This window comes from Pelophylax lessonae (genome assembly GCF_965119305.1).
Source record: "Pelophylax lessonae genome assembly, chromosome: 4".
NCBI classification, from domain to species: domain Eukaryota; kingdom Metazoa; phylum Chordata; class Amphibia; order Anura; family Ranidae; genus Pelophylax; species Pelophylax lessonae.
Window position 1 is genome coordinate 600564620 of NC_138771.1, and position 17120 is coordinate 600581739.

General features: G+C 45.1%; 1 protein-coding gene across 1 annotated transcript; it reads left to right on the forward strand.

Annotated features, from left to right (window-relative positions):
- Positions 1-170: 170 nt before the first annotated feature.
- Positions 171-4007, forward strand: TIMM29 (translocase of inner mitochondrial membrane 29; the record flags this gene model as incomplete). The annotated part of the gene is made up of 2 exons (XM_082253724.1): positions 171-337; positions 3184-4007. Exons 1-2 carry the CDS (start codon positions 220-222, stop codon positions 4005-4007), a joined length of 942 nt encoding a protein of 313 aa, XP_082109850.1. The 5' UTR covers positions 171-219.
- Between the last annotated feature and the right edge of the window lie 13113 nt (positions 4008-17120).

Here is a 17120-nt window from a genome sequence, read left to right on the forward strand (position 1 = left end):
TGGCTCTGAGATCTTTATATAGTTCCGGCAGCAAACATAGCGGCTTATTTTGCTTCATTATGTTTTTTCGACATGTACAATGTCATCAGATTATTCCTGAATAACAGAGGCAGAACACGGAACCACTAATCAATTTCCTATGTTTCCAGCGGACTATATTTAGCGTAGCGCTGGTGAGGGCAAAGAAGCCGGAAGTGGTGGTGTTGCTGACGGAAAGCGATGGCCGGGCGGTGTGTTGGGGTGTTGTGCCGGAGGTTGTGCTCCAGCAGTACGGCCCCGGTGGTGGGAGAGCAGGTGAAGCCGGGCTTCTGGGAGCGGATGAAAAATAAGAAATTTGGTAAGCACGGAGGGGGGAAGAGTATGGAGGCCGCCATATTTGTCAAGGGCACACGTGCCTCATTCCTCCTGTCATCCTGGACCAGGCTCTGACTTGTTGTGAGAGGGCACAGACGGGCAAACCACTGGAATTTTGATTAAACAATAACCTGCCTTTGGCTCAGTCCTTGGACTGGTTAGCAGCTCAGACTGTGGACAGGTCTGTGGCTCAGTCCTTGTACTGGGCAGCGACTCTGGCTGTGGTCAGATAACTCAGTCCTTGGATTGGTCAGTGACCTCAGGCCTTGGACTGGCCAGCATCACTGGTCCTTGGATTTGGGGTTGCCCCCTAATCTCTTTAAACCAGAATACACATTAATTACACAGGTTCTGACTCTGATATAATGCACTTAAGGCACTAAGTTTAATTACCACCTTAATCAGCCTTAGAATCTGTAAATAATATGTGTCCTGGATTAAAGGGATGAGGTTCGGGCCCTTGGACTGGGCCGCGGCGTCGGGCCCTTGGACTGGGCCGCGGCGTCGGGCCCTTGGACTGGGCCGCGGCGTCGGGCCCTTGGACTGGGCCGCGGCGTCGGGCCCTTGGACTGGGCCGCGGCGTCGGGCCCTTGGACTGGGCCGCGGCGTCGGGTCCTTGGACTGGGCCGCGGCGTCGGGCCCTTGGACTGGGCCGCGGCGTCGGGCCCTTGGACTGGGCCGCGGCGTCGGGTCCTTGGACTGGGCCGCGGCGTCGGGTCCGTGGACTGGGCCGCGGCGTCTGGTCCTTGGACTGGGCCGCGGCGTCTGGTCCTTGGACTGGGCCGCGGCGTCGGGTCCGTGGACTGGGCCGCGGCGTCTGGTCCTTGGACTGGGCCGCGGCGTCTGGTCCTTGGACTGGGCCGCGGCGTCTGGTCCTTGGACTGGGCCGCGGCGTCTGGTCCGTGGACTGGGCCGCGGCGTCTGGTCCTTGGACTGGGCCGCGGCGTCTGGTCCTTGGACTGGGCCGCAACCTGGGAATGAATAGACCACTAGCAAGCAAACCTGTTGGCCAACATTCTTGGAAAGTGTCTAGAAGTGACCTGTCTGCAGGTACACAGGGGGTGCCTTCAAACGCCTACAGTTTTCTCCTTGGTGGGACATCCTGTTAAGCAAATGCTGACCATATATAGGAAACTGACAGTATGGTAGCCACCCCCTGGGCCTGTCTTCTTGATCTCTGATCTTATCATAGTGCTGAACTAATACAGAGGCAGGATAAGGAGATGACTTCTTAGTGTTTGTAATTTAAAGAGACCCTGTCATTTTGTCCATTCAGAGGAAGACTGGTTCTGCTAAAAGCCCGTCCCTGACCTATTTATAATTGTGTTGCTTGTGCTTCTTTTTCAAACCCCTCTGTGAGATTCCTGTTGGAAGTTGTCATGGCTTGCACAGGGTTAAAACTGAACTCCAAGCTTCCCTTCAGTCTTGTACAGTTGTACAGGCCCCTCTCCTGGACTGAAATTTCTTACTCTGACTTCACTGCACACTGTGAGCTTCTCACATTGTGCATTAGAAGCTGAAACAAGTCAGAGCCTGCCAGCCGGAGGACATCCAGCATCATCTAGGCATTTCCTCCCCAGCATTACAGTCCATGACCTGCTATCATTGGGTTTCAGTTCCTTCAGTAATGGAGGCTCCGCATCACTTATGGGCATTACCTAGAAGGCAGCCTGCCTAGGAACAGCCATTCCGCCAGACTCTTATCACCCATCAAGGCATTTTGACATTTTCATAACATTTTCTAAGAGGCAGCCCACTGCTTGCCACGGGGCTGAGGGAATACTGAGGCAGGGTGCTGTGATGTTTTCAGGAAGCCATGTACAGCACTAGTCTAGATCCTCCTGCATTGCATAGAGAAGCACAGAAAACTAGTGATTTTCGCTGGGATTAAAATAAATAATGTAATGAAAACGGGTTTTATTTTAAAATATAATTAGCATAATGATTAAACGGGGAGGGAGGAACCAAGGAAGGCAAAATATAAGCAGAATACATTTCAGCTTTTAACATTTTCCTACCTCTTGAGAATGGGCAATGTTTGAGACTAGCACTTAGCCACTGAAACACAAGCACTGCATCCCAGGATGAGATCAAATGCTCCTCAGAATCATCAAGCATCCTCCCACTGACACCAGCGATGGGGCACGATTCCTCCCACTGACACCAGCGATGGGGCACGATTCCTCCCACTGACACCAGCGATGGGGCACTATTCCTCCCACTGACACCAATGATGGGGCATTATTCCTCCCACTGATACACCAGCGATGGGGCACTATTCCTCCCACTGACCCCAGCGATGGGGCACTATTCCTCCCACTGACCCCAGCGATGGGGCACTATTCCTCCCACTGACCCCAGCGATGGGGCACTATTCCTCCCACTGACCCCAGCGATGGGGCACTATTCCTCCCACTGACCCCAGCGATGGGGCACTATTCCTCCCACTGACCCCAGCGATGGGGCATTATTCCTCCCACTGACCCCAGCGATGGGGCACTATTCCTCCCACCGGCCCCAGCGATGGGGCAATATTCCTCCCACTGACCATAGGCACTATGTAATTTTTTATTTTTTACCCCTGCTGACCACCAAGTCTGAGGCATTCTCTGCTTTCACTGGCCACAGTTCAGCCCTCCTAATGTATGAAGGACAGTAAACTGGCCCTTTGCTTAGAAGATATAGAGGGATGCTGAGTATATTTTCTTAGAAGCCTTTTTTACTTGTGCAACTTTTGACGAGGAGTCAGAGTTTTTTGAAACAGTAGTAGGTTCAGGATCTGTCATTTATTTCCATTTTTTAACTATGTACTTTTTTTTTTTTTGTCAGTTGTTTGGACCAAACACCTCCTGCGTGATTATGGTGAAGCCTGCAAGGACATTGTAGTTGGTGCCAAGGAACGCCCGGGCAAGGCCACTCTATACATTTCCCTTCTAGCAGGTGTTGGCATATGTTCATCCAAAGCACCCTCTGAGGACTCCTTTCAGTGCTCCCTGCTGGAGGCTTCCTCCTGTCTCCTTCTCCTCTCACCCTGGACAAGAAGCGGGAGCTCTGACCAACACGTACAGAAACTGATGGAGCTGAGGAACGAGGGACGTCTGCGCTACATCAACCTCACGATCTTCTCTCTTATGTACGAAGCGCCTTATGATCCTGACTGTGACCTGTACTCCTCTCAGTGCTCCCATCTGAAGCCTCGCTGGTCAGAGTTCCCCAACAGGGTGCTGGACATTGGCTTTTTCGGACGCTGGTGGCTTCTCCAGAATAAGATGGAAGACTTTGATATAAATGAGGAGGAGTTTACTCACCTCCCTGCACACATGAGGACCATTTCCTATAACGATCTTCACTCTGAGGAGAATGAGAGGCTCAATGAGAGCAAACTCAGAACAGTTGTCATCGTATCCAAAGATCAGTTGAAACAAATCGAAATGTCAGAGGATAAGATAAATAAAATTGAAATGTCAAAGAAGCAGTTAAAACAAATTGAAACGTCGAAGGAGGATCACTTACATCAAACTGAAATGTCAGAGGAGGATCGCTTAAATCAAATTGAAATGTCAGAGGAGGATCCGTTAGAACAAATGTCAGAAGAGGATCAGTTAACACAAAACAAAGTGAACGCTGAACTTAAGGATGAGTCTTCTTTATAACCAGAACATGTTTATTGCTATATATGCAGATGTATGCCTGTCCCTTAATAATGTGTGTCTATATATGTATGTGCATATTTTGGTTGTATGATGATAAATACTTTGAGAAGAGAACCTTGCACTTCTGTATGTTTCATTTGCAGTAGGTAAGCTGCTATCAGAGATGGGGCCATACTTGCAGCAGTGATCACGTATGGACTTGGAGCGCCGCTCAAAGCTGGAGGATAATGGGTGTCCCTAACGGTATTCCGAAAGTGGGAGCAGGTGTTAGTATGTCGTTTAAAACCGACCCAGTTCTGATATGGCTGTGTATGGCTTCAGCCAGCGCTGCCCCGGCTACACCCCTTGAAATGTTTTGCTCCGCCTACAGGGGCTTGGTCACAGAGGTCCTCTGTGACCAAGCCCCGGTAGGTGGGGTGAAACATGTCAGGGGACATGGCCAAAGCAGCGCAGGCTGAGGCCATACACAGCCCTATCCACATCTGAAGAACTGGGTTGGTTTAGAGCGGTATCCTACCCCCCATATGTGAAGCAGATTTTATATCCAGCCCCTACACCTACAGCCATGTCCTGGGCCATTCAGATCAGGATAAGCTTTAGCACTTCATGGTAGCTTCAAAGCTTGCCTGCTCCTTTCTGCCCTATCCACCTTTCTATTGCCCAGGTTAATCCTTGCATCAGCATAATTGACCAATATGAATGGGTCTTAAGCCCCGTACACACGTACCGATCGTTGGCCGAACAATCGGCCGTCTTTTGTCCAGGGCTGTCGTGTCTGTTGAAAACTGCAAAAGACTGCACACGAATTTTGTCAGCCAACAGCAGCTGACTGCAGAAGTGATGTCATGTGATGGTTAACTTTCCTTGTCTTTTTTTTCTTTTCTGAGCATGCCCAGTCTTGCTAATCTGCTGTCTGTCGGCCGAAATCTGTACTGACTGGCGAACAATCGGCCGTTCTGGTGTTGGCCAACAAAAATTTTAATGCCTGCACGACAGATTCTGTTCGGCCGAAAAGTCGTTGTCGGAAGCATCATACTAACAAGCCTACAATCGGCCGATCGATCGTCGGCCGAATATTTACGGCCGACAATCGGTACGTGTGTATGGGGCTTTAGCAGACAGTGAGTGGGCCAGGTATGTTATACCAGCAATCCATTTTTGTCTCAAAGTTGCTTTGAGAGTGGATATGTGCTGCTTTTGAATATGTAGGCCATTGAAAGAGGCCAACCTGGCATACAGGCCTTTTTTCACATAGCAAGGGTGAAGACCATTCTGATTTGTTGGTGCCAGTCCATAAAACGTTTAGTTTATGATGATTGTTACAAGAGAGGCAGGTCAGAGAAACATCAGCACGGTGCTGTTGGGCAGAGGCAGTTCAATAAATCTGTTCAACTACAGAGGCCCAGAGCTGCACGTTTAATCGTTAAAAAAACAAAATTGTGATCTCAATTCAACCCCCCTCACGATCTAAATCTGGCATTTCCACAATTTATGTTAAACAAGTGCAGAGTCGTTGTCTGTTCAGAACTGTCAAAAAAATAGCAGCCTTTATCAACATTGCTCAGCGCTGAGGGATAAATAGAAACATTGTATCATTTGATTCTTTTAGATCAAATGATGAACTTCTGCAGATGAGGTCAATTTAACCACCTAAATACTAAGGCCCCTTTCACACGGTCCGCGCTCTGCTCAGCGGGGATCGATCCGCCGATCCCCGCTGAGCCGGCGGATGACAGCTCCGTCTCTGTACTGTGTGCGGAGAGGGAGGTGTCAGAGCCCCACTGCTCTCTATGGGGAATCGGATGAGAGCGGACCACCTGTGCGCTCTCATCCGATCCCCAGGACGGATGGAAAATAGGGTTTCCATCCGTCTGGATTTCACGGACAGGATCGGATGCGGGTGTCAGCAGACATGTCACCTCTGACATCCGCTGCTCCATAGGGCTGAATGGGGCATCCGATCAGATCCGCCTAAAAAACTGACAGACGGATCTGATCGGAACGCCCGTGTGAAAGAGCCCTAAGCCTTTTTCTGACACTTGTTGCTTACAAATTAAAATCCAAAAATTTGCTAGAAAATTACTTAGAACCCTCAGACATTGTATATATATTTTTAGTGAAGACCCTAGAGAATAAAATGGCGGTCATTGCAATATTTTATGTCACACTTTATTTGCGCAGCGGTCTTTTAAACGCAATTTTTGGGGAAAAATACACTTCAATGAATTAAAAAATAAATAAACAGTAAAGTTGGCCTAATTTTTTTTCTAATAATGTGAAAGATGTTACACCAAGAATCGTGATCTTTATTCTAAGCAAAAAAATATGTGATTCTTGTTTTATCCAGAATTGTGCAGCTCTACAGTGGCCCATACAAAATAGCAAGGTGGACACTTTTTTTTTTTATGATGTACATTGATCATGTAGTTTAATGGTGTTATTTGTTGCCCTGCAACCTATAGTAGGATAAATCTTTACGTTTCTGTTTGTGTTCAAACATGAAAAATGTCCTCTGTCTGTAGTGTGAGAACTGACACTTGTGCAGAAACTAAATCTACCTGCTGGAATCTCCTGTACCATGCCCACAGCACTTCATCTCCTGAGGAAATGCAGGGGCTGCGGAGGGGTCTCACTTACCATTTGGTGAGGCTCTTTGCATTTAAAAATTGCGCCACCCGGTGCCAACACGTCACCGTGCATGCACCTGAGCGGCAGCGCAAGAGCAGTGTACCTGTCGGGCTGGCCACGGCCATTTTTATTTTTCTTTCCAAGTGCCAGTGCCGCAATGCATTCCCTGTCTCAGACCATTGGAAATATGTGTTTTCTGATGGTCTTAGGCGACCTCTGTAAAACGGTTGTTCGACCCCCAGGTTGAGAACTCCTGGTCTAGAGCTTTGCAGACGAGAGCTTACCGGTAATTAGATCTGACACTGGCACAAACAGGCAGAACAAATAACCGTGAGATCACCATGCAAGGCTTCATCATGTTAGCACGCCCCCATTTGTGATGCAGCACAGACAAACTGAAGAGCCATACACTGGATGTTGTGTGACCCAGAACAACCTGTCCCTTTCACAAATAGGGACAGGGTTGCTGAATGAATACATGGACTTAAGGAAATTGACACTACAAACTACGAACTGTGAGCTCATCATTGCAAAGTAGGGCAAAAAAATGACACAGGGAATATAACTAGGTAAACAAGGACAACATTTTAAAGTGTATGATGTCCTTAAAACAGATCTCTGCCTATTTTTTTTCCTTTATTTTCTTTCCTTTCCCATCCTGTAAAAAATAAATAAAAGTTCCTTTACTTTCTTTATGCTTTAGCACTGTGCCTGACTCCCTCCGTGCTCCAGTGCCAGCGATCCTCTTTGGGTAGCACAACACTGGTGTCCTTCTACCCATTTCCGTGTGCATTTCCCTGCATAATGATGTGTGAGCACCACTAGTCCTGGAGCTCTGAGGTCAGCCTGTGTGATGATGGGCCCCGCTGCCACCAGAAGCAGAGGAAGCTGTGATGATGTCACTGCACTGCCAAAAAGACTTAAAAAAAATATGTATGTTCTTTAATCTGTATAGAGCTTTAAAAAAAATTCTGGGGAGGAAGAGATGGGTGTTCTGCTTTAAAGGAAACTATAAATAGACTTTAAATACAGATGAGCAAGTTGGTCTGAGAATAATGAAAATTATGATTTTCTGATTCTCCTGATTTGTGCAGTTTGTCAGGTCTGTAAATAAACAAATGATTCTGGCCAATTTGGACTTGTATGATCCTAAAGAGATAAGTAGAATGATCATGTCCATATTCAGGACAAAGATTATTTCTGGTTACAGCTGTATTGTAATGTGACCACTAGGGGGTGCTATTTGGCCAAACAAGACTGAATGATTTTCCAGTACATCACTGCTAAAAATTTCCTTATACTGTCCATGCACATATACTGTATCAGCCTTCCATTGATTTTTAGATGTGATCAGAATTTTTAATTACAAAAATACCAAGACAGTATAATGGGACTTTATGGTTCTCAAACTTTCAGGATTTAAACAAAGAAATATTTTAGGGTAAAAAAAGATCTTTTCGTTGATTTACAAAAGATAAAAGGGCATTTGATTGAAGCCCAAACAGGTTAAAAACAAGGCAGCTAATGCCAGACACAAGTCCGCTTCCAACCTTCTTAACATAACAATACTAGACAATGATGAATGCCATCACAAGAATGATTACCAATCCATAACAAAATTGGTGAGTCGCCGCAATTGCGGTATCTCTGCGCGTTTCGCGCCGTTATGGCTTCATCAGGAGAAATTTTGTGCTGGTAAAAAAAAAAAAAATGCCAAAAATAATTGCATTAAAAATACATAAACTATATACAGAAAATGCTAAAGATGCATTGAGAGTATATAGCTTGGTACTTACTCTTTACATATATTAGTGAAAGAAACTCTCATAATCATCATTAAAGTTTGAGGTTTTTGAGTCGATCCAGGAGGATATTGTACCACCAAGTGAGCGTCATGTATTGACATACATATGGAGGACAGATCACCTCTCAAGGTAACCTGACAAAATAAAGCAATCCTTTATATAGCAAGTCTTTACATTATATTTATATGTGCCAAAAGGCATAGAAGGGTTGAGTAGCAACAAGCACAGCCAGGAAAAAAAAAATGTGTGTGTGTGTATATATATATATATATATATATATATATACACACACAGTGGGGGAAAAATATTTTATCCCCTGCAGATTTTGTAAGTTTGCCCACTTACAAGGAAATTAGGGGCCTATAATTTTTTATCATAGGTGTATTTTATATGATAGAGACAGAATATCAACCAAAAATCCATAAAAAATACATGATACAAATGTTATAAATCGAGTTGCAGTTCAGTGAGTAAAATAAGTATTTGATCCTCGAGCAAAACATGACTTAGTACTTGGTGGAGAATCCCTTGTTTGTAATCACAGAGGTTTGTAATCTTGTAGTTGGTTACCAGGTTTGCACACATCTCAGGAGGGATTTTGGTCCACTCTTCTTCACAGATCTTCTCTAAATCTTTAAGGTTTCTTGGCTGTCGCTGGGCACCTTGAAGTTTCAGCTCCCTCCATACATTTTCTATAGGATTAAGTCTGGAGACTGGCTAGGCCACTCCATGACCTTAATGTGCTTCTTCTTGAGCCACTCCTTTGTTTCCTTGGCAGTAAGTTTTGGGTCATTGTCATGCTGAAAGACCCATCCATGACCGATCCTTCAGTGTTCTGTCTGAGGGAAGAAGGTTCTCATCCAAGATTTTACAATACATTGCCCCGTCCTTTGGCCCTTCAATGCGGCAATGTCAGTCTGTACCTTTAGCAGAGAAACAGCCTCAAAGCATCATGTTTCCACATCCGTGCTCGACTGTAGAGATGGTGTTCTTAGGGTCATAGTCGGCATTTTTCTTCCTCCAAACATGGCAAGTCCCCCTTCTCAAGAAGGCACATGTACAGTCATGCCAATGAACATCTAAATGATTCAGAGAAGGATTGGGAGAAAATGCTTTGGCATTACCTTGACTCGTCGTGTTTGGAGGAAGAAAAATGCTGACTCTGATGTGTGCAAACTTGGTAACCAACTACAAGAAAGGTCTGACCTCTGTGCTTGCCAACAAGGGTTTCTCCACCAAGTACTAAGTCATGTTTTGTTTGGGGATCAAATACTAAGGTAATACTAAGTGGTGTACCCCAAGGTTCAGTGTTGGGACCCTTACTTTTTAATATCTTTATAAATGATATAGGGTCTGGGATTAAAAGTACCATTTCAGTCTTTGCAGATGACACCAAGCTTTGCAGTGGAATAACTTCTTTACAGGATGTCTCAAATTTACAAGCCGACCTCAATGCACTGTTTCAGTGGGCAACTATGTGGCAAATGAGGTTTAATGTTGATAAATGTAAAGTTATGCACTTGGGGGCTAAGAATATGCATGCAACATACATATTAGGTGGAGTAGAACTGGGGGAATCCATAGCGGAGAAGGATCTGGGTGTTCTGGTAGATCCTAAGCTTAATAATAGCATGCAATGCCAAGCTGCTGTTTCCAAAGCAAGCAAAGTCCTTTCTTGTGTTAACAGAGAGATAGACATAATTTTCTCTCTGTCTCTCTGGACTCCAGAGAGATCGATATAATTTTGCCCCTGTACAAATCATTAGCAGGGCCAGATTAACGTAGGGGCTATTGGAGCTGCAGCTCCAGGCCCCTACCTTTTATATAGGCCCCGGGTTGGCCATATTCACTGTTACCGCTCTTCTGTCACTTGTAAACACAGAAGTCTGGCTTCTATGCTCGCTTCCCCAGGCAGCTCCCTCAGAACCTCCCCACACAGCACGAAGGCCGGACAAGGAGGGACAGTTGCCGATGCATGGATGTGTTTATGGGCTTCAGAGACAGCATCCCATGTTGAATTAGGCATGCATGGCTGCACCCTTCCTCCTCTGGGTGCATGCCAAGGCACGCCCCTTAAGGCCCTTCAAAATCCTCAGCACCAAGCCCATGATGCTCTTAATCCGGCCCTGATCATTAGTAAGACATCATATGGAATATGGAGTTCAGTTTTGGGCACCGGTTCTTAAAAAGGATATCGGTGAACTGGAGAAAGTGCAGAGAAGGGCAACCAAACTGATAAGAGGCATGGAGGAGCTCAGCTATGAGGAAAGATTAGAGGAAATTAATTTATTCTCTCTTGAGAAGAGGAGATTAAGGGGGGATATGATCAACATGTATAAATACATAAGGGGTCCATATAGTGAACTTGGTGTTGAGTTGTTCACTTTAAGGTTAACACAAAGGACAAGGGGGCACTCTTTACATCTAGAGGAAAACAGATTTAGGCTCCAAATACGGAAAGGTTTCTTCACCATAAGAGCTGTGAAAATGTGGAATAGATTCCCTCCAGGGGTGGTTCTGGCCTACTCACTAGATTGCTTTAAAAAAGGCCTGGATTCTTTCCTGGGTGTACTTAAAGAGGTTGTAAACCCCTTTTGTTTACAGTTATCTATAGGTAAGCCTACATTAAGGCTTACCTATAGGTGTTATAAATATCTCCTAAACTTGCACCGTTTAGGAGATATTTACAATGAATACAGCCGATGACATTATCGGCGCATGCGCTCTGAAGGAACAGCCACCCGTGCCGTTCCTTCAGATCCCAGTGCTGTGAACGGCGGCTCCCGCGCGCATGCCGGAGGACGAGATCCAGGAAGCAGGACGGCGGCGGACATGTTGGCTGTCCTGTCGGCACTCAGGGGGCTTCGTTTTTAGGTAAGTACTTCATAATGAGCTAGTATGCGATGCATACTAGCTCATTATGCCTTTGTCTTTACAGGTTTTTTTTTTTCCCACGTTTTTTAAACGGGTTTACTTCCTCTTTAACCACTTGCCGACTGCTCACTAGAGCAGTACTGCGGCAAAGTGGCTCTATAACGTCTGGCTACGTAGTACTACGTCACCAGACATTCCCCTTTCTCGGCGGCGCGTGCTCCCACAGTGTTCAGTCGTCGGGGAATCGAGTGTGGAGATCCGCCCGCTTGTGTAAACACAAGCGGGCGGATCTCCTAAGTGACAGGCAGGGTCAGATTGCAGGGTTCAGCATAGCTGAACATGTGATCTGTCCTTGTGTCACTCAGTCACCTCCCCCACACACGTTAGTAAGCACCAGGCATACATTAACCCCTCCCTCTCCAATAAAATTAACCCTTCCCCACCAGTGTCATTTTTACAGTAACAGTGCATATATATAGCACTGATTACTGCAGTAATGTCACTGGTACCCCCAAAAGTGTCAAAAATGTCAGTCAAGGGTCCGATCTGTCCGCCGCAATGACGCAGTCCCGCAAAAAAAAAAATCGCAGATCGCCGCTATTACTCGTTAAAAAAAAAAACACCAAAAATGACAGAAATCTTTCCCTTAGTTAGTAAACGCAATAACTTTTGCGCAAACCAATCAAAATACGTTTATTGTGATTTTTTTTACCAAACATAGGTAGCAGAAAACAAATTGGCCAAAAATTAAAAAAAAAATAGATTTTTACATTTTTTGGGGGGGGAATTTCATATAAAAAAATGTGAAAAATATTGTTATTTTTTTAAAATTTATGCTCTTTTTTTGTTTATAGCGCAAAAAGTAAAAATCACACAGGTGATCAAATACCACCAAAAGAAAGCTCTGTTTGTGGAAAAAAAGGACATAAATTTTGTTTGGGTACGACGTCGCACGACCGCGCAATTGTCAGTTAAAGTCGCACAGTCCTGAATCGCAAAAAGTGGCTCAGATGTAAGACAGCAAAATCCTCCGGTGGTAAAGTGGTTAATATAAGTAGGTACTAAAATTTTGTTAGGTAAAGTTGATCCAGGGAATATCTGATTACCTCTCGGGGGATCAGGAAGGAATTTTTTTCCCCTGCTGTAGCAAATTGGATCATGCATTGCTGGGGTTTTTTCGCCTTCCTCTGGATCAACTGCGGGTATAGGATTGTAATTATAAAAAATAACCGTGCTACCGGTAGTACATAAAAAATATTTTAAAGCTGCAGCTAGAAGTGGGAAAAACACCTAAACAGAATATGTAAAGTGTAGCTGCGCTGGGTTTGATAAATGACAGTGAATAATGTCAAGTGTATTAAATGAAAATAGATACACGAGCACAAGTGCAATAAAGTGAAATCAAACAAATATACATATATAAAACAAATATACCTCAGCAATAGAGGCCAAATATATAGACAATATAGCCTAATATAGTGGAGTGCACAAATCAGAAAAGAAGGAAATAAATAACAATGACCTAAATATATAAGGAAAATTGAATGTTCAAAAATGAAGGGGACAACAGTGGAGGAAAAAATGTAAAGTCCTCCACCACAGCAGTGTTAAGTACAATCCTCCGCAGTGTGTCCGTTAGTGTGGCATGCCAGTATGCTTACCAGATGATGGTAAAAGATGCAAAATCAGCTCAATCTCTAATGGATCCAAGATGACAGACTAATACGGTGTAACCACGGATCAGCACTGAGTGGAAGTGCAGCCTTAAGCCCCGTACACACGAGTAGAAAATCGGCTGGGAAATTTCGTCCGACGACCGATCTGCCGATTTTCGGCTTGTTAGTATGGTGCTTCCGACAACCAACTCCGACTTTTCGGGCGAAAAAATCCTGGTGTGCAGGCTATAAAATTTTTGTCGACCGTCAAAATACGTCTGATTTTCATCTCATTAGTACAGATTTCGATGGGGAAAAATCTTATGAGCAAGACTAGGCATGCTCAGAGATGAAAGAACACATAGAAAGCAATCCAACACATGACATCACTTCTGAAGTAGAATTCTGTCGTGCGGGAAAATTCGTGTGCAGTCTGGAGCACATTCCAACCAACAAAACACAACTCTGGACAAAAGACAGACGACCGGTCGGCGGAAATTCGTTGCGTGTGGCTTTAAAACGTACTCAAACAGTAGGGGGCATGAGCAGCGTCCACCGAGGAATCAACATATGAAAAATACAAGAGCCTGGCTTCTAATCTATTGCCCAGCTTCCTCTGCCTCATCAGGTGTGGCCACAGTGTGTTGTAATTTGCAATTACTTATAGTCACCAGCTGCATTATTTGTTTTAGGCCCCTTTCACACAGGCTTTCCGATCAGGGCCGCCTGTCAGTTTTTTCAGGCAGACCTGATCGGATGCTCCATGCACCTCTATGGAGTGGCGGATATCAGCGTTGACATCTCCGCTGACACCCACTGCTCTCCGGTCCGATCCTGTCCGTGCAATCCAGACGGATGGAAACCCGATTTTCCATCCGTCTGGAGGATCGGTTTGGATTAAAAAAGACTGTAGGTCCGTTATCATCCGATCTCCCATAGAGGAGAGCGGGGATCTGACAGATCCGTCTCTGTAAAGTAAGCGGAGATGGACCTGCTCGGCGGATCAATCCCCGCTGAGCAAAATGGAGTCTGCCGGGGGCAAAGCCTGTTATAAAGGGGCCATAATTCCCATGGAAAGAAACATTGAGGGCTCTTTTACACGGTGTGCATTGACTGCTGCTTTTCTGCACTAGAAAAACCCCCGTCACCGCAAGAACACTTCTGTGATGTCACTTCCGCTACTGCGGGCCTCCAGCTAAGACACAGGCAAACACAATGGCTTTTCTTCTTCCAATGTTCACGGACACTGCACTTTATTATTATACCAGGAGATGGCCACCTAATAGCCCTATGGTTGGAGCTGTGTACACCTTCCACCAGCAGACATCTACATGACACATGGGAGCTATGTAAGCCTCTATATAGTCCACATTAGTATGGTGATTGTAATCATTGATCGATCTATTTTAAGATTCTTATCCAATAAAGGACATTGATGGATTATTAGCATTTCCTCTTATCTTCTTTTACAGTCATATGGGAAATTTTGCAGCCCTTACCTATCAAGCTTGCTTTTGGGGTATCAACTGTATGTGGACCCTACCTTGGTTATGTTGCATACACTTACAAAACATGTGTTTTCTATGGCTGGTATGATGTGAAGTGCGGAAAAACGCAGACATGTCGCACATTGGATGGCACCCCATGTCTCCGCACTGAGCAGAGACCTCAATAATGAATTGACACTTCAAATAAAGTAAAAAAAAAAAAAAAAGCCCATTGGCCCACCCCACACTCCTGACAGCAGCATGCATGGTAAAATGGTGCAATAGTGTAAAACTAACTGGTTCCTATGGGAAACCACTGCAGCTTCCCTAAACTAGCCCATGTTGTATTAAATCTGACTGTGCAGCTAAAACCATTTACCGGTTAAGATTAAAATCTATACAAATGGTTGCTAGAGCAACGTATGGTGTCATTAATTGCATCAATTAAAAGCTTAGGAGGAAAAAAAAAGCTCCTGTAAATTCCCAATAGTGAGAGACAGAGGGGAAGTCAGGTGACTGAGTACAAGGATCTGAGCCGGAGAACTCTCTATATGGTGAGTACCTATGCAGTAACTACTGTATATACCAGATCTTCAATCTATACCAGGTAGGTGATCCCATTTGTGCAGGTTTGAGGCTTCTTTCACATTGGTGGCATGGTGGATCGCTTTTTAGAGGGCTGTAAAGCAGCAGTTGGCAGGCTTTCAGGAGGTGATCCTGCAGTCTCCGGTACATCTGTTTTTTTTTTTTCCAAACACTAGGGAGATTTTGAAGTACAAAAATCGTTCCACAGCCACAATCTGAGAATTTGGTTTGCAGTGTGTTCTCATTGAACTCAAAAGTGAATTTCAAAATGTGTAGCCTGAGTTTAAAATGCCATCAGACTGTAATCTCATTACAGTGGCCACCTGTTTTTACTGACCCCCTTCCCGACTGCCCATGTGAAAGAGCCTGCTACAGTAAATCTGTCACTTGCTCACAGTTCTCAAACTGATGTGAGACATACAGCAGACAAGGGAGGACACAAACATATTTTGAGGTCAGTAAGGAGACCCAGGGGGGTAACCCAGGGGTTGGTTAGAATCTCCATATTAGAAATGTGTATACGCAAGGGAAAGGGTCATTACATATTCAGGCTGAGGATTTTGCTTACTGATTGTTATTTACTGTTTCTCTCTTGGTACAAGTCTTTAACCACTTTACCACCGGAGGATTTTCCTGCTGTACGTCCAGGCCACTTTTTGCGATTCGGCACTGTGCGACTTTAACTGACAATTGCGCGTAGACCTACGTCGCTGGACGATATCGAGCCACTTTGCCGCAGTAGAGTCAACGTGACTGGTCGGCAAGTGGTTAAAGGTTACCATACACTAAACAATCTGATTGTACAATCTCCTTTAGATCTACCATCAATTATGTAGTGTAGAAGGCTGCCTGTTTTTATAGTAAGGGAACAAATTGCTTAAGATTTCCTTTTTTTTTTTTGATGAATCTAAATGAGATTGTACAGCAATTGTACAATCAGATTGTATAGCGTATGGTCAGCTGAATTGACTGCTGATAATGACCGAGTGCAGTATAGCGTGTAGGTGACTTTTCCTTTCGCCCTATTCCACTATAAAGATAGTTTCTGCATATATAGATAAAATACCCTTGATAACAGAAAAAGAAACACGTAAAAATTGTAAAGATCACATAAAAATACTGTTTTGGTGTTTCTCGGGATTGAGATCCTAAAGGACTTTCAGTGTTGAAGATTCTGGTGCCTGACATGGCAAGTCCACCGAAGTGCCGGCCATACATGGATCAAAATTCGGCTGGTTCAGCAGGTCAATGAACACTCCAGAACAAGAGGAGTCAGCAGCCTTCAGATAAGATCAGTATTGGTCCCTATGATCAGGGAACTCTTGCTGGTCCCGGGTGGGTGAAGGCAGACCACTGCCAATGTATCAAAAGTCTCTTCTTTTCCAGCTACGGAGCGGTCAAAGGTCAGCCTGAAGCTAGCCATCATAGGGGAAGTTCTGAGTCCCAATGCCCCATATCTCTCTCTAACTCTTCCAATTTCTGCAATGGCAGGTGGTTAAAGGAGATGTACAGCCAAAGCTCATTTGGCTGTACATCTATGGATCACAGGAGTGCCGATCGTTTTGCACTTCTGTGATCCGTTTTCAGCAGAGAGCGGGCTGAAGTCCACTCTCTATTGATCTCACAGAAGTCAGTCCAGGCACTGCATTATCACAACAATGGAAGTTTTGACCAACACCTGGACCGAGCCGCTGAGAGCCTGAGCCAGCCGCTCCCTGCCCCTCCACAACCCATCGCTCCAGTGAGCGAGGAGGGGGCAGAGCAGAAAGCTGCTGACTGACAGTCAGCAGCTCTGTACTCGGGGAGCTGTCAGAACTGAGCGATCAGTGGTGTTCAATCACTCGGTTCTCAGTGTAGACGGACAGATGCAGCATTGGACCAATGCTGCATCCACCTAGGTAAGTATAATTCTGGAAAAAAAAAAAAACCTTCCCTTTTAAGGTGCCTGTCATAGAAGTCCCTGTAAAGAAGGGTCACTTGAGCTCCAGTATCCAGGAGGGCTTTGGTGTAGATTCCCTCAACCTGGATGGAAATGACAGGGGAAGGTCCCACTGACTTGACAGGGAACTTGTAGGAAGT